Source organism: Mustela nivalis, assembly GCF_964662115.1.
Source record: "Mustela nivalis genome assembly, chromosome: 2".
NCBI lineage: Eukaryota > Metazoa > Chordata > Mammalia > Carnivora > Mustelidae > Mustela > Mustela nivalis.
Window position 1 is genome coordinate 99,969,496 of NC_139021.1, and position 22,401 is coordinate 99,991,896.

General features: G+C 43.6%; 1 protein-coding gene across 23 annotated transcripts in view; it reads right to left on the reverse strand.

Annotated features, from left to right (window-relative positions):
- ERO1B (endoplasmic reticulum oxidoreductase 1 beta) overlaps positions 1 to 11,053 on the reverse strand; it is a 60,651-nt gene extending 49,598 nt beyond the window's left edge. For 21 of the 23 annotated variants that reach the window (XR_014308842.1, XR_014308843.1, XR_014308844.1 and 18 more), the window contains exons 1-2: positions 10,315 to 11,053; positions 1,233 to 1,352 (exon numbers count right to left, since the gene is read on the reverse strand). Coding sequence is in view for 15 of the 23 variants with exons in the window: in XM_082720749.1 (XP_082576875.1) it covers positions 1,233 to 1,352; positions 10,315 to 10,413 (219 nt within the window). In the remaining 8 variants the exon portion in view is untranslated. The remainder of the gene's footprint in view (positions 1 to 1,232; positions 1,353 to 10,314) is intronic. The other 2 variants (XM_082720754.1, XM_082720752.1) reach the window with 1 other exon arrangement.
- Between the last annotated feature and the right edge of the window lie 11,348 nt (positions 11,054 to 22,401).

Consider the following 22,401-nt stretch of genomic DNA (forward strand, 5'->3'; position numbering starts at 1 on the left):
TGCATTAACTAGATCACTGCATTACCCTCCCTTGGGAAGTAAGTGGATATTTCCATTACATATTTCATCAAATTGATTAGAACATTTTCTTAGAACACTGTTATGTTTGCCTATCCAACTTCCATTTATCCTCCTCCTGTAAACCCTAACTTCCTTTGAGAAACAATCACTCCCCCTTATATTTATGTAAATAGGGTTGTTAACCAAAGTGTCTTTCCCTCTTTTGGTCAATTAGACCAATAAGACACCTGTATAAGTGTTTTTCCAGAAATTAGGGAGGAATTTCTTCCAGAAATTTGATATAGAGTGTTGCAAAAACAAGGGAAATGGCTATTGCATTTCTTGCTAGGCACATGACATAATAAAATTTTTTGTCACCTTCAAAAAAAAAAGGGGGGGGCAATGGCTAATGGTGCCAAAATTTTGGTGGTGACATAAAAATAATGGCTATTAGTTCCTGCTCTAATTTCTTATAGAAATTAGAGGCTATTTAAAGACTAAGATAGCTATATAGAATCAGGATAAAAAGAAAATCATGCTTAATTTTTAAAATAAACTAAAAAGGAGTATCAAAGAAATTATAAACCCAATTGAATACTGAGAGCAAGAGCAAAACAAAGCATAACAGCAGCTTTTAAAATATTGTTCTTTGATTTAAAATACTGCTTTTAAATATTGCTTATTGTTGCTACCTTTAAACTAGCATTGGTTATTCTGTAAAGGTCTAGAGCAGAGCGCTCAATTTAAGAATCAATTCTGCAGTATTGCTACGAAGGCTGTTCTGCTTGTGTCCTCAGCCTGGTTCAGCAGCCCTTCCAGTGAGCTCCCCAGGAACCATGTGCTGCTGTGGAACTTACACTGAGAAAAGCACTAACACAGGTCAGGGCCCGCCAGCACAACACAGAGCCTGGGGAGGTCTAGATGGCAGAGCCTAAATTACAATGAAAGCTGAAAGATAAGTCTGTGGCACTTTCAGCTTCTGTGGAAGTAGTCTCTGTCCCCAAACTGAAAGATTAGGAATTTCCAAACACAGGAAGAGGGCTCAGGCTCTCAGTGTTCAAAAAGACGATCAGGTTTTACTACAGTACTTAATATGTTCCAATGATAAAAAAAAAAAACACAGAGCATTCTGAGAAGTCAAAATGGGTTTTCAAAAGGGTCATAAAAGTCACATCTGTAGAGAGCTATGTAAAAATTTTTGCTACTAACGGAATCAAAAATTATAACTATACCTTGTAATAACGGAAGTAGTCTCGCTCTTGCAATTTTTTTATTTTGGGGAAGATTTTGAAGGTGTTAAAGTTATCGATGCTATCGATATCGCACAGGCAATCATCCAGGACTCCGGTAACCTGGGGGTGGGGAAATATGTAAATTATAGATATTTCAACCTTTGCAAATCTGTACTATTGTATAAAAAGATAGTTTATTCATTTGAGGTAACTAGTCTTTTTTAATATACATAACATTAAAGGGGTGCCTTGGTGGCTCAGTTGGTTAAGTCGATTAAGTCGTTTTAAGCCAGTTAAGCCTCTGCCTTCAGCTCTGGTAGAGATCCCAAGGTCCTGGGATCAAGTCCTGCTCAACAGGGAGCCTGTTTTTCCCTCTCCCTCTGCCACTCGCCCATTCATTCCTTTCCCCTCTCAAATAAAATCCTTTAAAAAAAGATACACAACATTAAAACAATCATTTACTTTTTAATATGGCCAATTAGGTAAAGAACAACAGAAGTATTCGATATACCTATTCTGAAGAACTAAGCATTATTGTTTAGTGGCTAGAGAAATATACTGAATGTTCCTCCCTTCCCCAAACATACATAAAATCCAAATGTAGTAGGAAAACTAAAGCATTTATTCCAAGACTAACCTAAAAGTCACAGACTGTAATAATACTGCTGTAGTAACCCCATCTTTCTTTTCTACTGCCATTTATGGAACACTTATGTGATAGGCATAGTGCTAAGAACATTACAGGCTACCTCATTTATTCTTTAAATATTTTATGAAATAGGTATTATTATCCTCATTTTACACATAAGAAAATTAAGGCTTAACATAGTTAAAATAAGGGCCATCTGTACCCCAATGTTTATAGCAGCAATGGTCACGGTCACCAAACTGTGGAAAGAACCAAGATGCCCTTCAATGGACGAATGGATAAGGAAGATGTGGTCCATATACACTATCGAGTATTATGCCTCCATCGGAAAGGACGAATACCCAACTTTTGTAGCAACATGGACGGGACTGGAAGAGATTATGCTGAGTGAAATAAGTCAAGCAGAGAGAGTCAATGATCATATGGTTTCACTTATTTGTGGAGCATAACAAATAGCATGGAGGACAAGGGGAGATGGAGAGAAGGGAGTTGAGGGAAATTGGAAGGGGAGGTGAACCATGAGAGACTGTGGACTCTGAAAAACAACCTGAGGGTTTTGAAGGGGCAGGGGAGTGGGAGGTTGGGGTACCAGGTGGTGGGTATTATAGAGGGCACGGATTGCATGGAGCACTGGGTGTGGTGCAAAAATAACGAATACTGTTATGCTGAAAATAAATAAAAAATAAATTAAAAAAATAATTTTTCCAATGTAAAAATGAGACTTAGTCCCAAATAATCACACTTAAAAATACATGCTTTATCTACTACTCAAAGTATACACCAACTGAACAGAAAATGATATTTACAAAATGAGTTCAGAATCCAAAATTTCCACAGAACATTCTTCAGCTAAATTTAAAAATGGGACTCACTGACATCGACATCTCAGATGAATCTTCAGGGAATCAGGTTGAGTGAAAAAAAAGCCAACCTCAAAATGTTACTTACTATGTGCTTCATTTATATAACATTTTTTTAAAAGTTTTTGTTTATTTATTTGACATAGATAACAAGTAGGCAGAGAGAGAGAGAGAGGAGGAAGCAGGCTCCTTGCTGAGCAGAGAGCCCGATGTGGGACTTGATCCCAAGACCCTGAGATCATGACCTGAGCCGAAGGCAGAAGCTTAATCCACTGAGCCACCGAGGCACCCCTACAACATTTTTCAAATGGAGAAAAGTTTGTTGGTTACCAGGGCTTAAGGACTGGAGTAGGGAGAGGAACTGGAGTCAGGGAGAAGGGTAGAAAGGAGGGAGAGTGGTTATAAAAGGGCAAGAAGAGAGGTGCCTGAGTGGCACAGTCAGTTGAGCTTTTGACTCTTGGCTTCAGCTCAGGTCACGATCTCAGGGTCATGAGACTGAGACTCACAATGGGCCCATGCTCAATGGGCAGTCTGTTTGAGATTCTCTCTCTCCCTCCTCTGCCCCTCTCCAATCCCTCTCTAAAAAAAATTAAATTATTTAAAAAAGGGCAACAGGAAGGATCCATGTGGTGACGAAATTGTTCGGCATCTTGACTACGGTGGTACACACGTAAAAGTGGACAGAAAATGTACAGACACGAGGGAGACTAGGAGGGATCTGAGTAAGATCAGCGGGTGCGTCAGTGTCAATGTCTTGCTGATAATACCGCACTCTATGTTTGCCAAATGGTACCAGTGGGTTAAACTAGATACAGTGTAGATGGCATTTCTTTGTATTATTTCTTACATTTGCATGTACCTGCACTTACCTCGATTAAAATTAAAAAAAAAAAAAGGGGGGGTACCCAGGTTGTTAAAGATCATTCGTATGATCCATCGGAGGAATCTATGCACAGATGATCAGAAAATGGAAACCAGAGATTCCCAGTTGTTTCTGTCTCATGTTTTCCCCCTAGGAATGCAAGTGTGTCCCCAAACTCCCTACAACACAAAGAGCCAGAGGTATATTATCTTTAAAGAACAAAGGATTGTTCACAACAATTTTAGCTCTAGAATTCCAGATGCTTTACTATCCTAGTTACTAAGATCCTGTCACTAACCATTGAATTTTATTCCATTTCTCTAGCTTACTATTTGTAAAACTTCAAATTCTAAGTAATTGTGGAGAGTTGGGAGGGGGAGTAGAAATACCAACTGACAACTTTCTAGGTTTTACAAATACTTTATCCAGTGACTGCTCTTTCTTACAAATATTTCTTAAATTGTTCCTTTTTAGTAAACCACCATATTTTTAAAAAATATTTTAAATGTGGTAGCGGCTAGGGTAAGATATACAAAATTATCACATACTTATTTCTAACTCTTAAATACTAAAACAAAAGCCTGCATATCACTAAATTTTTAAAAACAGAAATAGAGAGGTGCCTGGCTGCCTCTTGGCTGAGCATCTGACTCTTGGTTTCAGCTCAGGTCATGATCTCAGGGTCCTGGGATGGAGCCTCAGGCTGTCCCTACAGGCTCCCTGCTCAGCAGGGAACCTGCTTCTCCAGCTCTCCCCACCCTCCACCCCTTCTCTTTCTAAAATAAATAATCTTAAAAAAAAATAGAAATAGAATACGGCTATTATCTTTTAAGTCCCTTCCTAATTATAGCCATCTCCCTCCCCCTGGAGGTAGAATAACTTATTTTTGTTAAATACTTTTCCTTGCAATTTCATCACATATGATATATCCCTGAACAATATAGAGGGTTCTTTTTGTTTTTGAACTTTAATGTTAATGACATGATCTTTTGCTAATATTTTGCTAGCTACCCACCATAATGAGTTTTATGGTCATTCATTTTCCCTGCTGTAAATGTTGTATTATATGAAAATATCACAGTGTATTTATTCTATTGTTGAGCTGTAAGGTCGGCAGAATAATGGCCCCCCAAGATATGCATGCCATAATTCCAGAAGCCAATGAATATGTTATTGTACATGGCAAAAGTGACTCTGCATATGTGATTAAGATCTTGAGATGGTGGGGCGCCTGGGTGGCTCAGTGGGTTAAGCCGCTGCCTTCGGCTCGGGTCATGATCTCAGGGTCCTGGGATCGAGTCCCGCGTCGGGCTCTCTGCTCAGCGGGGAGCCTGCTTCCCTTCCTTTCTCTCTGCCTGCCTCTCTGCCTACTTGTGATCTCTCTCTGTCAAATAAATAAATAAAAATCTTAAAAAAAAAAAAAGATCTTGAGATGGTAGTTAATACTGAATTATTTAAGCAGACTCAATAATAAGATCCTTGTAAGAGGAAGACAGTGTCAGAGTCAGACTGGAAGGTGCTACATTACTGGCTTTTAAGACAATGGAAAAGGACACAGGCCAGGAACACAGCAGCCTCTAAAAGCCTGGAAAAGGGAAGGAATGATGATTCTCCCCTAGAGCCTCCAGGAGAAATGCAGCTTTGTTGATACCTTTATTTTATCCCTGTAAAACCCATTTTCAGACTTCTGGCCTACAGCATTACATGATCATAAATTTGTATTATTTTAAGCCACTTTGTGGTAATTTATTAGAGCAGCAACAGGAAACTAATGCAATCCATATTTAGGTTGTTCCCAGATTAAGTTAAAGAACAATGCTACACAAACACTTTTTTCTTTATCTCCCTATATATATAAGAGTTTCTCCAACTTATATGCTTACAAGTGAAATTACTATAGCTCATTTCCAAAATAGGTATACCACTTCACAATCCTACCAACAGCAGATAGAAGTTACTGCTAAATCATATATTTGCCATTATTTGATTTTTTAAAAAAAGATTTTATTTGGGGCACCTGGGTGGCTCAGTGGGTTAAGCCTCTGCCTTCGGGACAGGTTATGATCTCAGGGTCCTGGAATCTGAGCCCCGCATCCCTCCCTGTCTCTGCTCAGCAGGGAGACTGCTTCCCACCCCCCTCTGCCTCTCTGCCTACTTGTGATCTCTGTCAAATAAATAAAATCCTTTAAGAAAAAATATTTTATTTATTAAAATTTATTAAATTTATTTATTTAAATCAAAGCATTAACTTACTAATTTAAATTAAAATTAAATTATTAATAATTTTAATTAAAATTTAATTATTTAAATATTTAAGATTTATTAAATTTATTAAAAGAAATTATTTTAATGTTAATAAATAATAAATAAATAAATAAATAAGATTTTATTTATTATTTGACAGAGAGATAGAGAACACAAGTAGACAGAGTGGCAGGCAGAGGGATAGGGAGAAGCAGGCTCTCTGCTGAGCAGGGAGCCTGATGTGGGGCTTGATTCCAGGACCACAGGATCAAGAGCCGAAGGCAGCTGCTTAACCAACTGAGCCACCCAGGCACCACAATTATTTGATATTTTAAAAATTTTTACCAATATAGTAAGCAGGAAAGAGTATCTGATTTTTGTATTGATGAAGTATAATGTTTTATGTGCCGTAAGACATGTGTATTTCTTGTGTGAAATACCTGTTTTTCATTTTTCTACAGGGTTGTCTTTTTCATATTAACATGCAGGAGTCAATACTTTTTCCCTATTCTGGTACATTCTTCTGGAACTCCAACCTGACATATTATATTAGACTGTGTCTCTTAAGCTCTCCTTAAAATTTACTAATCCATTATCTCTCTGAGCTTCCTTCTGAATAATTCATGCTTTTATTTTCCATTCATTAATTCATTCATTCATTCAACATATTTGAGAATCTACCTCACATAAGCCTTGCACTGCTGTTCTACCTGCTGGGAGTGCAAAAAGAGAAGAAAGAAAGAAAGAAAAAAACAGACAAAAATCTCTGCCCTCCATGAGCTTACATGCTCATAGGAAAGGAGGGGAAAAAAAGAATGAGCCACATACAGAGTCTGCCAGATGGTAATAAAGTAACAGGGAAACCAGGGAATAGGAACTACAGGACTGAGTTGCTACTATTTTCAAAAGGAGAGTTACAAAAGGTCTCAGTCAAATTTTGGCAATGCTTGAAGGGGGAAAAGGAACAAGCCGCACAAGTTGGGAAAGTGGGGGAAAGCACTCCAGGCATTGGGAACACAAACTATAAATGCCCCGAGGCAGTCAGCTTGCCCAATGTTTCTGAGGAAAAATAAGGGGGACTATGTAGTAGGTGAAAGGAGAAATAGGAGACCATTACAAGACTTTGGTTTTACTGGAACCCGGGGTTTTCTCACACCAACCAAGTCTCCAACTCTCCAACACCAAGTGAGTGCCCAAATCAGTTTTGATACCACCTGGAGTCAGCAGACCTCACAGAATTAAGGGCTCACACACACAGACTGTCCCCACCTTAGATATCAGTCCCAAGTTCCAAGCCACCTGTACTTCTGACTGACCAGCTATAAATCGGGGTTCCCATGACTCTCTTCTCTGGTTCAGTAATTTGCAATGGCTCACAGGACCAAGGAAACACTTATGTGTACTGTAAAGGATACAACTCAGGAAGTACCAAATAGAATAGATACGGGCATAGGGCAAAGGTATTAGGAGGTGCAAGTACAGACCTTCTCTGCCTCCAACGCACCCTCCCAGCAAAGGTCTATTCGCCCACCTGGAAATGCGTCAATCTTGTTTTAAGAGCTTTTACAGAGCTCCATCTCTAGCACCTCTATCCCCATCCTAGGGGTCATGGGTGGGGCCCAAAGAGGAGAAACAAGCAAAAGATACCAGAAAGACTAGCCAGAAAGACAAGACAAAATCAGAAAAGGACAGCATCCTGGAAGCCCAGGGAAAAGAAGTATTTCAAGGAGAGTAAGTGATGAACTGTGGGGAAAAACTGCTGTCTATAGGTAAAGCTAAGGTTTAAAAACTCATGATTACCTTTAATAAGAAAGACACTACAGACCTTGCCAAGAGAAGTTTCGGAGGAGCTGGAGTGGGTTGAAGAGAGAACCAGCATGGAAGGAGTAAGGATAATTCCTTTGATGAGTTTTTTTGATAGAGAACAGAAAAATGGAGCAGAGCCAGGAGAGTTGGGCAGGTTGAGAGGGAAATGTAAACTAGAATTAACACCATGTTTTAGAATGCCATTAACAGTCCATCAGAGAAGGAAAAACTAATGATCCAGGAGAGAAAGGGTAGAGTTGTTGAGCCATGTGCTTGAAAGAGGGAATGGAACCTAATGCAGATGAGGCAGGGATTGACCTTTGATAAGAGTTCACAGTTCAAAAAAAGTTTACAGTTCATCTATGATAATCCATTGGAAGTCATGCCCTGTGGATTCAAAAGCTAATAGGTAAACACGTAAGGATTACACTGATTACTCCAATTTTGTTAGTGAAATACAAAGATAAGAAAAGGGTAAGTGTTGGAGGATTAAGTAGAAAAAGACATAACATGGTAGCATGATTCAGTAATCCTTTCTTCTGCTGGATATAATCAGCTATCTAATCCACCCATTGAGTTTTTAATTTTAGCTCTAGAAACTGCAGGTCTTTTTCCATAGTCTATATTTCTAATACCTAATTCATGGTGCCTAGTGTTTGGTGATTTTGCCTATTAGCTGCTTATTCTCCTTTACACTGTATCTTCAAGAATTCTTTACGGCCTGGGTTGAAAATAAATTCTTCCAGAGGAAATGAATATTTTTTTTAAAGATTTTATTTATTTATTTGACAGAGAGAGATCACAAGTAGGCAGAGAGGCAGGCAGAGAGAGAGGAGGAAGCAGGCTCCCTGCTGAGCAGAGAGCCCGATGTGGGACTCGATCCCAGGACCCTGAGATCATGACATGAGCCTAAGGCAGCGGCTTAACCCACTGAGCCACCCAGGCGCCCCCAGGAAATGAATATTTGCTTTTACCAGTAAACCAGCCCCACTTCTGGGAGACAGATCCAATAAAATGAGATAATATATACTGAAACACATTGGAGATTAAATACTATCTATAATATGCTCCAATACTGTATTAGAAAATACCACTGGAAACAAAAACCAAATGTATCCACTTTTGAGGACTGTTTCACAAAACGATCCTTTGAATATGCACAAATATTTAATTTTTGAACTATATGTATTCATTTGGACATGATAAAATGATACGTATTCATTTGAATATAATAAAAGTAAACGTGCAATTATAAAACAGTAACACATGTAATTAGTAGATGAGAAAAACCTAAAGTGAAGTTTCCAGATTGATGACAAAGTATACAATTCACATAGGCTATAAAAAGAAAAAAAAGAGAAAAGTCTCCTTTAAGAAAAATATCTAAATGTATACCCCAAAACTATTACCGCTAGAAGATAATTTTGCTAAAGACAATTTGGAAAATTTACTTTTTAGAAGATTTCCAAATTTCCATTAGTTCAGTGTTTTCTAAGCGGGGCTCACAAGGTAGTTCAGAGGATAACTGCGTTGCAGTTACTTACAAACAAGGCCTGTTTTAAATTGCTGATCGCTGGGTCCCATCCAGAGCCACTAAATCAGCACAGGTGGCAAGGGGGCCAGAGAATCTGCATTTTTAGCACGCTCACCAATAACGCAACCGGAAGTCTGCCCCTTAGATTTTTACCAAATCATTCATTTAAAAAATACGCACACAAATATAATGTTCGTGCTTTCTGGGATTTAGTGCACGCACCATAATGCCAGGAGGAAAGTGTGTGAACAAAGTCAGAAAAGCATGTTTACACGGTTGCACGCACGGCTTCAGCCGTCCTCACCTGGGAGCACCAACCGCTTCAAATGCTTATCTCCGCTCGCCGTCGAGCCACCGAGACACCTGCCCTCCCAGGGGCTCCGCCGCCTCGCAGCAGGGGCAACCGGGCACAGCCACACCTGCTGCTGCAGGAAAGCAGCGAACGGGGCTCTCGGGGCAAAGGCTCTGGCTTTCCACATCCTCGACCTCCAGCGCTCTCTGTCCGGTAGGTGTCACAGGGCGCCCCCCGGGCCAGCCCACTCTCCCCACGTCACCCGTCACCGACCCGCCGTGTCCGCGCGCTTTCCCCTCGGGCCCCCCGGACCCCGCGGACCGGCTCAGCCGGCGAGAACTCCCCCGAGAACGAGGGACGGCAGAGCCGGGGCGCAGCAGGGGGCTCTCCAGCCCGAGAGCTGCAGGACTCGGGGTCTGGCGTCCCTCCCCGCCCGCGGCACTCCTGAGGGACGCGGGGGAGCCCCCGGTGAGGGGCGGGCTTCCCCGTCCGCGCGTCCCTCCCCACACAGCGGACGGCGTCCCCACTCCCGCCCGGGCTCCAGCACACGCCCCGCCGCCCCACACACCAGAAGGAAAAGCGGAAACGCCTCCGGGAACCGTCACCGCCGCCCTCATCCTGCCGCCGCCTCCACGAGAGTCGCCGCCCCGCACTCACGGCGCGCATCTCGCAGGCGCCCCGGGACGCGACGGTTCGGGTCACGGCCCCCCGCCCGCGCGGTCCCCAAAGCCCCTGCGGGTCCGGCCTGGCCCTGCCCGCACCCCCGCCGCGGCCCGCTGGCCGCCAGCGCCTGCGTCCGACCCCGCGTTCCCCCCACCGCCGGCCCTCGGCTCACCTGGGCCTCGACGACGCGAGGGAGGAAGCTCAGGGTGACCAGCAGCTGCACTGCGGCCGCCCCCCGCCCGGCGCCGGCCCGCCGGGGCCCCTGGCTCATGCTGACCTCTTCCCACAGCGCGACCGGCCGGGCCCCTCGGGGCCGAGGAACGACGGGCGGCCCGGGCGACGACCCAAGGGGACGGCTCCCGGCGGCTGCGAGGCTCCAGGGTCAGAGGTCCGCGCCGTGCGGACGCGGGGGACGCCCTCCCCGGCTCCCGGCAGCGGCGAGTGAGTCCGGAGAGCCGGGCGCCCCCACTTCATCTCCCAGGCTGCCCCGCCCCCGGCTTCCCCTTCGCCCCGGCCACGCCCCCTCCGAGCGCAGGGCCTTGTGGGAGTTGTGGTCCCCTCCTGCTGGGGGGCGGGGCCGACGGCGGAGGAAACCCGGGAGCAGCGGCGGCGGCGGCAACTCCGCCTCCCCCACGACGGCCAATGGGGCAGAACCACGCGAGCCTCCAAAACAAGAGGCGCTGCGGGCGGGGCTCCGCTTCCTGCGGCCCGGCGCCGCGCCGCCTCCTCTCCCCCGCGGTGGCTCCTGGAATCCCGTCCAGCGGTCAGGCCTGGGTGGCCGGTCCCCGACGCCGCACAGCCGGGGTACTCGGGACGCGCCCCGGGGGGCCTTCGACTGCGAGCCGGGGCGCGCTCTGCGTCTCCTGCGGCGGCCCCGGCCTCCGGCGCCCGGTGGGGCCCCGCCAAGCATCGACCACTCGGCGAGGTGGCCCCGGCTCCTTTTCGACTTCACGGCCCGCAAGCGTGGACGCCGCCCTTCCTCGGTCCGCTCCCATTCCCTGCGGCGGAGCAGACCGCGCGCGGAAGAAGGGTCGAGCCCCGGAATTGATCATAACGTGTGGGGTGGGGACGAGCGCTTGGACGACCTGGGAGGGCTGCGGCCTGGCTCCGGCCCCCGCCTCCGAAATACCGCAGTTTCTCACCGGGCTTCAGAAGGACGGAGGTTCCTTAACCTCTGCGAGCCTCAGTCTGTTCGTCTGTGAATAATAACCGACCCAAACCCTGTTTTAGGATTGCATTAGACCCTACGTAAAGGGCTTAGGATGGCGCCAGAACAAAAGAAGTTCAACAGCAGCTGCTATTCGTTTTATTAATAGCCTTGATTTCTAGAAAACTAGCAATAAGGCGGCTTACACATATGCGGTGTGTATTAGACTCCCATTGCTTCGGTAACGACCACACATTTAGTGGTGTAAACAAGACATTTATTAGAGTTCTGAAAATCAGAAGTCCGAATTAGATCAGCAGGGCTGCATCTCCTAAAGGCTTTAGGGGACAGTATGTTTCCTTGCCTTTCCCAGCTTCTAGAAGCCACTTGCGTTCCTAACAGCTCATAACTGTACACCACACTGTCACATCTTCACTCCCTAGGCTTCCACTGTTACAATCCTTGTCTTGCTGACCCTGACTCTACTGCCTCCCTCTCATAAAGACCCCTGTGATTACACAGGGCCCACTCAAATAATCCAGGATAATCTACCCACCTCAAAATTATTTTTTTTTTCAATTTTTCAGGAGACAGAGCTTGTTTATTGGGTAGGTAGGTGGGCACCAGACCCCAAAATTCTTAATCACATCGGCAAAGTCCTTTTTGCCACATAGGGTAACAAACGCACATTTTGGGAATTAGGGTATACACATGTTTGGGGGACATTGATCAGCCAACACACAGTGTGTTACACCTTTCTGAGCACTTTCATTATTTGAGGGTCCTGTGCAAAATGAAAATTCAGGGTCCTGGTTTAAAAGATGGTAAGAATTTCAACCAGGGACAACAGCATTCAACCAGGTGCAGGGCCCTTCTGAGCCACGTCAGTCCTCTTCCTCTTCAGCAGCTTGGAATTTTTGTTGGACTCTTCCAGCTACTTTTTCACGCTTCCTCTTTTCTTTGCCAAACCTCTATTTTCTATCCTCCCGTTTCCTTTTGTCCCTTATATAAATATGATCTCTCCCCATTCTGCTAAAGCTTTTCTCTTGTCCAATCCAATGGAGTCTGTTTTTTTTTTTTCAAGATTCCTCATCTCTGCACCACATTTGATTTTATTGCTAACACATACATTGTGGGATTATGTTATTTAAAAAAATCCTGGGAATTTTTTGTTCTGGTTTAAAAGAAAAAGGGAAAAAAAAGTTTAGATTATACAATTTCTTATTACAAAATCTCAGGTGCTCTAGTGGACCTTTCATCTCATGTCCTCTAGTGCTTTTGCAATCAAGGACAGCAACCATGGTCTGTAGTTAGAGTCCTTCTAGATTTGTTCCTGCAGAACAGTTTGAGTGGTCAGTGGCTGGAAGGAGGTAAGGGGTCACAGAACTCCAGTGCAGGGGGTCCAATAGCTATTGTCTTCCTGGTTATCAAACCCAGGAAGTAACAAGCAAGTGAAATTAGAAAGTGTTGGTATTTTGCATGAGATATGGTGCACCCAAATGCATTCCTAATGACGTCTACTGAGATCTGTCTTACCGTTAATTGGTACGAGTATGAGGAGGGGGGTTTTTCTTTTGTGAACAGACTGCTCCATTTGTCCTCTCCCCCTGCCTCTTTGTGTACCTTTGCTTTCCCTAAAATCAACAACAGTGAAACCAGCATTGTGCAAGGTACCGGTGATGTCATCCTTGCTTCCAGGTGACACTCAGTTTGAACTTTGCCACTTTGAACGCTGTGGCTAGAAGTTGTGACAGAGGAGAGAAAGTGCCAACACTAATTCTCAATGGTTGAAAGAAAAATCAGCTCCTGCTAAACTTTTCAAGAAAAAGTAGCAAATGACAAAAATGTAGAAGTGCTTATAGTACCAAGGAAGATTTCACTGTTCATGCTTCCAGGAAGGCAAGTTTGTGAGGACAGCATTCAGGGGCACTAAACAGAGTCTTTCCCAGGGCACTGCCATTGGACCCATCAATGCCAATTGCTTTTAGTCCTTTGTCCTTCCTATCAAAATTCAAATTCCTTCTTGAATTTAGCTTGGAGGGAGGGAACAATCTCCTTGACTGACAACCCTGAAAGTCTACAGGGAATGAGCAAAATGTTACACAAATCAATAGTGAGTGCTACTACCTTCAATTCTTAGTAGAAAGGGAAGGGGTGGGGGAGATGCCTGGGTGGCTCAGTCAATGGAGCTCCAACTCTTGATTTCAACTCAGATCATATGTCAGGGCCATGAGATTAAGCCCTGCCTTGGCTCTGCATTGAATGTGGAGCCTTGAGATTCTCTCTCTCCCTTTCCCTCTGCCCCTCCCACTGCTCATGCATGTGCTCGTTCCAAGTAAACAAATAAAATCTAAAGAAAGAAAGAAAGAAGAAATAAGGAAAATGGAAGAGATGCTGGTCAGACATGACCGTTTCCTTCAGGAAGACATGGTTGTATTCAGATACTGGAAATAGCAACAATTTGCCTTTTGTAGTTTATGTAACTTATGATTTACCAGCCACATCTGGATTGGATGGACCTAATTTTCTGGAACTAAGGTATCTTAAAAGTGACATCATTTTGCAAGAATTTATGGGCCTCCCAGATCTATTAATCTGAGAAAGGGCAGGGCCAGCTATGAAGCTCATCCGTACGAGGCCCTCATTACAAACAATGAGAAGTTGTTATTGGTTTGGTTGGGACAGATTATGGGAGAGGTCAGCCTGGAGGGACAATCTTAGTGTAGATGGTAATTCCACTAGGACTAGCCATGACTCTTTCCCCCATGATTCTTAATGGAGCCAAATAGAATCAGCCTATGTGTCCCGAGGATGACCTGTGAGGTTTAGGTTTTAAATGAACAGTGTCAAATGTGCTTAAGGTTAATCTTACTCGTTTTTGAAATATAGACACACTGATGGCCCGCACAAAACCAAACTAATATTTGTTGCGGTATCTCTCCATTTAGCTCTCAAATACAAATGATTCCCCATCCCTTTCTATCCCTTCGTTTCCCTTCCCCTCCTTTGTACCCCACACCTCTCCCTTCTCTGAGAGGATGTTCCATCTCATCCCGTGATCTGGAGTGAGTTTTCTAGAGTCCTGTGCTGTTCCCACCTTGATACTCATTTAGCATGAACAACCTGCTATTCCATATCAAGAGTTAGCTTTTGCTGCATATACATGTATTGTAGACATCTGAATGGTAAGGTTTCAGAAGACTCTGTCTTCTTTTTTTTAAAATTTATTTATTTGACAGAGAGAGATCACAAGTAGGCAGAGAGGCAGGCAGAGAGAGAGAGGGAGGAGGAAGCAGGCTCCCTGCTGAGCAGAGAGCCCAGTGTGGGACTCGATCCCAGGACCCTGAGATCATGACCCGAGCCGAAGGCAGCGGCTTAAGCCACTGAGCCACCCAGGAGCCCAAGACTCTGTCTTCTTGTACTGTATTCTCTTTAGTGGCTATCTCAGTTCCCATGAACAATAGTTGATGAATGTTTGTCTATTGGTTACTATTTCTTACAATCTCAATTTCTCTTAGAAGGTATCTGTCTAAGAACCAATCCTGGATTGGGTACCTCTGAACGTTTCCTGTGGTCAGCTGGGAAATAGGGTCATTGGACAGGAACATTCCTGGAGAAGGCAGTAAGAAGAAGCTGAAGGCTTTTCATTAAGGCAAGGAATTCCAGGTCCTTAAGCAGAGGTGTATTTGGGAACTATCAAAAAGACTGAGGACAGTAACAGACTTGTCAGAGGGTTGGTTGAAACCCACTACTGGAAATTCATTACTTTAAGCATTTTGTTTTTTTCCTCAAACACTATTTGAAATGTCTACACCCAAGGTTGTTGAAGTAATGGTGTGAGAATGGTCTCGAGCAGATTACTATAATCCTTAAGAGACTTTGCACTGGGTGTTTAGGTTTCCAAGATACCATCAAGTGTATTGTGTTTTTTTGATGATTTTTTGGCTTGGTGAACTTGTGACTTCTAGTGAAGGAAATCATTGATGTGTGGTTCCAAATGAAAGTCAAGGTAATGGGGTGGAAATTTAATAACATCAGTAATTTTCACTCCTGATAGCAAGCTGAATTGTGATTAATGAGTCTGCTGAGTAGAGGCAATCTGTTGTGTTTAAACAAGTGTATTTGCAGATAGTACTGCTGTGTTAACAACCTGCCAATGGCAATTTTTTAAAAAGTGAATTTTCACCTGTAACTTAGTTATGAAGGGAATTTTGGCTTGGTGATAGGATTTCTTGAATTTTACTGAGGACATCTCTTCTTCTGTTCTTTTGACAAGGGATAGGGATTAAAAGTAATTAAAATGAAAGACCTTGGCTGGCCTGTGGCTTGCTCTTAATTATCTATATAAAGCATTCACTGTTTTTCTTTAATATTTACTCAGCTGTGACATGCTCAAGTATTTTCACTTAACAGCATTAAAGCTGATAAACTTGAGCCCATTAGAATTATTTCCATTTCTAAAAGAGTTTACCTGGAGATATGCAGTTTGCACAAAACTTTCTTTTACGTAACAAACACATGGCATTATGTTAGAAGTTAATATATAATGTGATCACGGGGGTAATCTATTAAATGTAATAACTGGGAAAATGAGAATCATTATTTTGCCAATTTCACTCTCCCACCTAATGTCTATAATGCAAAAGACTTCACATAATCCCAAAGTTCTATGGCACTGGCTTGCACATTGGGACTATCTGACTTTGGTCCAGCTTTCACTGCAGTCCACTCTGCATAGGATCCAGGGCACAGTGTGTGAGGGCGACCGCCGCGGATGTTCTTACAATGTGAAGATGAACCTTACAGGAAGTAGAGAGGGCCAAGGTCATGGAGACAGTGAGGTCAGAGAGGCAAAGGCAGGGAAGGCCGTTGATAGCCATCGGTGATGGCTAGAGGTGTTTCTGTTTTGGCCCCAACTGAGTTCCCTCCTGTCAGTGTGTTCCCATGCAGTCATTGGAATCTCAAGAAGTTTCATTTTTTTCCAGATCCAGTTGTTTTTTTCCCAAGTTCAGTCTCATATGTATATTGAGTCCAGCCAGTCGCATCATCCTTGCTTGGTGTTGCTGCTTGTTTTCTGAGACTCACATTCACGCTTGCCCCCAGACTGCTGCCTATTGCTCCTCATCCCCATTCCCTCCAGCCCTAGAGTCTTGTTTCTATTGTGTAGGCTCTCTACCTCCTGTGCCTTAACTTCTCTCACTGACCAACATCTTGATTCAAATTTGGATTCCATTTGGCCTTAACAGAATCACATACTTGCTGGCTTCCATTTTGTGTTATTTTCTTTCTCCTGTTTAGGAACTTCTGACGATCTCCTGACGATCTCTCATAGATACAGACTTTAAGGATCTTCTCCTTCTACTTGAGCAGGATGTGCATCTTGCATTTACAATCTTACATAAAACCTCATGCTCTTCTCTGAAAAAAAAAAAAAGAGGAGCATAGCATATACTCCTCAAGGCACTATAAGTGCCTTTTACGTGATTCCTCTTAGGGTTGGAATCCCAGTGGGATTCTTATTGTTTGTGACTATCCACAGTCCCCCACAGAAGCAGGATGACCCACCACATTATATGACATTCTTGGGACTCTTCTAGTCCCCCAAGAATGAAATGGGTCATTTATGTCTCTCCTTTCTTCCATGATCCCAAGGATTCACTATATTGCTATATAATAAAATCAACAGGGATACCTGGGTGGCTCAGTTAAGCATCTGACTCTTGATTTCAGCTCAGGTCATGATCTCAGGGTCCTGGAATGGAGCCTCCAATTACACTCTGTGCTCAGCATAGAGTCTGCTTGGGGTTCTCTCTCCCTCTCCCTCTGCCCCCCCAATAAACAAATAAATCTTTAAAAAAAATGAAATCAATTACAATTTCTTAGAAAATACTACCAATTTTTACAAGGCTGCAATTGCCACTGGGTTATAAAACAGTCAGAAAACACAGAGAAAATATTCAGTTATTTTAAAGATAACTTTACAATTACTTGAGACAATCTTTTCCCCAATTTTCAGGTTATGTTTTTAAAATGTCTTAAAATCTCATGCTCCTAGTCTGTGGTGTTTTTTCCCAGACATCCCTAGGCTTATCATACCACTAAATTAGTGTGATTCTTCGCTGTACAAAATTATTTATCAAAGAAGTCCTCTTTTCAAATGCCTTCATTGTACTATTTTAATTGCCATATATAGAAATTTACTAATTTATCAAGAATGCCTCTAAGGTTTTTAATGACAAGAGAACACTTTGGAAATGAGAGGTTCTAGTTCTTCAAAAACCTATGTTTGTATCTGAAAGGTTTGCAGAATTATTTTTTTAAAAGATTTAATTTATTTATTTATTTGACAGAGAGAGATCACAAGCAGGCAGAGAGGCAGGCAGAGAGAGAAAAGGAAGCAGGCTCCCCGCTGAGCAGAGAGCCCAATGCAGGGCTCGATCCCAGGACCCTGAGATCATGACCTGAGCCGAAGGCAGAGGCTTAACCCACTGAGCCACCCAGGCGCCCCTGCAGAATTATTTTTTAATAGAGTAGTTTTAGGGTCACAACACAATGGAGTGGAAAATACAGTTCCCCTACACCCCTCCCATCAACCTGCACGGCCTCCCAAATAATCAACATCCCCCCACTAGAATGGTTTATTTGTTATAATTAGTGAACCAACATTGATACATCATTAACACCCAAAGCCCATAGTTGATATTAGGGTTTGTTTTTTGTGTGTTATACATCTGATGAGTTTTGACAAATGTGTAATAACAAGTATCCACCCTTGTTCTATTAGATGGAATAGTTTCACTGCCTCAAAAATCCTGTGCTCGATTTGTGTCTCTCTCCTCAGTGAAATCATTTTTTCATCAACTTTCCTGCCCCGAGGTTCATGTCATAAATGGAAAAATCTGTATCAGTTGGAATTAATTCTAACCATGTAGAATAAAACAAAGCAAAACATCAAATTCAACTAAACTGAAATAAGGTTTCTCTTTACTCTACATGATGTAATTTCAAGGAAAAAAAAAGATGTGTAGTGGTGTCCAGTTATCTTACTAAATGTTAATGATCATCAGTCCAATCTTCTGACCACAATTATGACACAGGAGGGTGGGATTTTGAATGTAGCAATACGGATATCTTGTACTAAGGCAGAGACAAGAGAAGTGTCTATAGCACTGTCAAGGTTATGGAAGAAATTGAAGGTATAGGGCACCTGGGTGGCTCATTCAGTTAAGCATCTTCCTTCAGCTTAGGTATGATCCCAGAGTCCCAGGATGGAGTCCCACATGGGGTTAGTTTCTACTTGGTGGGGAGTCTGCTTCTCCCTCTACCACTGCCTGTCCATCCCCCTGTTGTGCACACACACACACACACACACACACACACACTCTCTCCCTCTCTCGTCAAATAAACAAGTAAAATCTTTAAAAAAAGAAAGAAAGAAAATGAAGATAGCCTTCCTTTGGGATAGCACCCTACAGCTCAGACTCCGTATACCCTTGTGTACACTCACCTATGAAAGGACTAGTACTTCATACGAGGATTAGCTGAGGATTCTCTGCACCTCCCCCTACTCCACAAGATATGTATGCCAGCTGCACATCCCATTTTGTATCTACATAAAAAAGCCTAATTCTGATTTATGTTTTTTGAGTAACAAATGGAAAATCTCTTGATTGTTCCAAAAAATAATTTTGAATAGAAAGCTACTAATGTGTTTTTGTTGATGAATTTCTATGACGTAGAGGAGTAAAGTAGTCACTTCCCTGCTGCTGGAGCTAAGGACAAGCCACCACTCAGCAGGTGGGGGGTGGGGGGATTATAAGGGAGCATAAGCATCAAATTAATGATGAGAACAGGTGATTTTTTAGAGTTTTTCAATCCTTACTTTCAGTGATTCCACTTAAAAAAACAGAATACTCTACTTGGACCTTTTTTTTTTTTTTTTCATCCAATGATCAAACAAAAAGCCTTTTCCTAACATTGTTTAAACATTTTAGAATTATCCTTTCCCATTTGCAGTATGAGCGTCAGTATCTGCAACTCAGCAAATGGCCCGTTATCCCGTGTTCCCACTTTATTTTTTTTTTTAAGATTTTATTTATTTATCAGAGAGAGAGAGGGGGAGAGAGCGAGCACAGACAGACAGAATGGCAGGCAGAGGCAGAGGGAGAAGCAGGCTCCCTGCTGAGCAAGGAGCCCGATGTGGGACTCGATCCCAGGACACTGTGATCATGACCTGAGCCGAAGGCTGCCTAACCAACTGAGTCACCCAGGCGTCCCGGCGTGTTCCCACTTTAATAGCTTGAACTGTAAAGTAGCTATAGATTGCAAATTGAATGACTGGAGCAATCTATAGCCATATATTACCAACTTTTGAAATAGACTAGACTACACATACTAATGCCCAGGACACAGGGATGTAACACACTTCGAGAAAAAAGAGATAGCAAGAAAAACTTTCTGACTCAAAGATCTAAACTAACAACTGGCTGATGTTTAGATAAAAAGAACTAATTATTGTGGGGTTATTTTAATAACTTTAAGAAAAACACTTTAAAATGTCCATATAACAGTGTCAGAAAGAATTATTTAGGAGAAAAGCCACTGGGCTGTCTTGGAATATTAGTACACCATTGTCTCACTGTTCATGGTGATCTCATTAGCAATGTGCAGACTTTTCAGATTATAAAGATACTCTTTTCATCCCAGGGTCAGTACCTCTGCCATGGCTATCTTTGTATTTAAAAAAGAAGTACATTAACCAGAAATTGTATTTCATTTCCAAAAAGCATATAGAAACCAAAATATAGCCATGTCTCCCACTCCCTCACCTACCCACTGACCTGCATCTGCCTTTTCTCCTGTGCCTCCACCCTTACACTCAGCTCTGCTCCCTTTGCCAACCAAAAGGCATTTCTCTAACAATTCTCTCATTGTGTTCTGCATGATGGATTTCCCACTCTGCTGACGGATTCCATCAGTATTAAAAACATGTTGAAAGAACTCCCACCTTTTAAAAACACTTCTTGACCCTATTTCTGCCTTGTCTTTTTTTTTTTTTTTAAGATTTTATTTATTTGTCAGAGAGAGAGAGGGAGAGAGAGGGAGCATAGGCAGACAGAATGGCAGGCAGAGGCAGAGGGAGAAGCAGGCTCCCTGCTGAGCAAGGAGCCCAATGCGGGACTCGATCCCAGAAGGCTGGGATCATGACCTGAGACCTGAGCCAAAGGCACTCGCTTAACCAACTGAGCCACCCAGGCGTCCCTTTTCTTTCTTTTTTACAGAACCCTCCTTAAACTAGTTATCTGTATTTGCTGTGTTCAGTTTTGCTCCTCAGGTTCTCTCATTAACCTCCTTAAATGAAATGATTGGCCCCACTGCCCCACCAAAACTGCTCTTGAGTAAGCTCCCTACTGACTTCTTTATTGCTATAACCAACGCCAGTTCTCAGGACTCATTGATTTGACCTAAAGCAGCATTTCGCACTGCTGAGCACCTTCTCCCTGAAACACTTTCTTCACATGACTTCCCTGGTCTTGCTCCTATACCTTAGTTTTTCTTTCCTCTCAGTCCTTTTGCTGGTTTGTCTTCAATTCCATGACCTCTAAATAAAGCCTCCTTGGGACACCTGGTTGGTGCAGTCCGTTAAGACTCCAACTCTCAGGGTGCCTGGGTGGCTCAGTCAGTTAAGCACTTGCTTTCGGCTCAGGTCCTGATCCTGGGCCCTGGGATTGAGACTCATGACAGGCTCCTTGCTCAGAGGGAAGCCTGCTTCTCCCTGTCCCTATGCTCCCTGCTCCCCCTGCTTGCACTCTCTCTCTCTGTCTCTCTGTGTCAGATAAATAAGTGAAATCTTAAAGAGAGAGAGAGAGAGAGAGAGAGAGAGAACTCAAACTCTTGATTTCAGCTCAGGTCATGATCTCTGCACTCAGTGGGGAACCTGACATTTCTCATAAAGTGTCATTATGTCAGGTTGGTGGGTCCCCCAGGAGAAGTTTGTTCTTCAAGCTTACTGCTGTCAGACCTCCGCCTCCCTCCTCCCCACTCTGTGGTTGGTATAGACGCTAGTCAAAGATGGGGCTGGAACTAATGGTGGCCCCATCTTCCCTGGACCACTCCGGGACAACGGTCTCATCCTTCTCAAGACCAGGCATCCCAGCACCTCTGCTCCAGGTGAAAGGAAGCACAGCTCGTCCTCAGCCGTGAACTCTGCCTTGGTGAAAAGACTTCCGGACGGGGTGCCCAGGTCAGTCCTTAAGCGTCTGCCTTCAACGCAGATCATGACCCCAGGGTCCTGGGATCAAGGCCCGCAACTATGGGGCTTGCAGTTCAGTGGGGAGCCTGCTCCCTCTCCCTCTGCCTCTACCCCCCTTGGGAGTCTGCTCACTCTCTCTCTCTCTCTCTCTCTCTCAAATAAATAAATAAAATATATTTTTTAAAGATTTTATTTATTTATTTTATAGGCAGAGATCTCAAGTAGAGAGAGGAGGAAGCAGGCCCCCTGCTGAGCAGAGAGCCAGATGCGGGGCTCAATCACAGGACCCTGAGATCATGATCTGAGCCAAAGGCAGAGGCTTTAACCCACTGAGCCACCCAGGTGCCCCAATAAAATATTTTTTTAAAAAGCTTTGGGATCCCATCTTTTATAAGTGGAGACAGTCATACCAGATGAGAGAGGAGAAATCAGGGCACTTGGGTACTGGATGTGGCTGCTGTGAAGACCTCAAATCCTATAGTTCCAGAAATCGGGAATTATGGACAGACCAAGATCACAGAAACAGAGGGTAAAATGGTGCTTCTTAATGTATAGCACAGAACCTCTCAGGGTGCAATTGGCGCCAGTGTTCTATTCTGAAGGGGGCAGGATCAAACCGTTTTTATTGAGGGGCTTCAGGGAAAGGTCAAAGGGCTAGGAGGACAATGAGATCCAGTATCCTCAGCCTGGCCAGGATCTCCTCAGCGTCACAGTTTCCAAAAAAAGTCCAAATGTCCTCTTAAGGCCCACATTCTAAAATGTCTTTTTGGGGGGCGTCTGGGTGGCCCAATGGGTTAAAACCTCTGCCTTTGGCTCAGGTCATGATACCAGGGTCCTGGGATCAAGCCCTGCATCCAGCC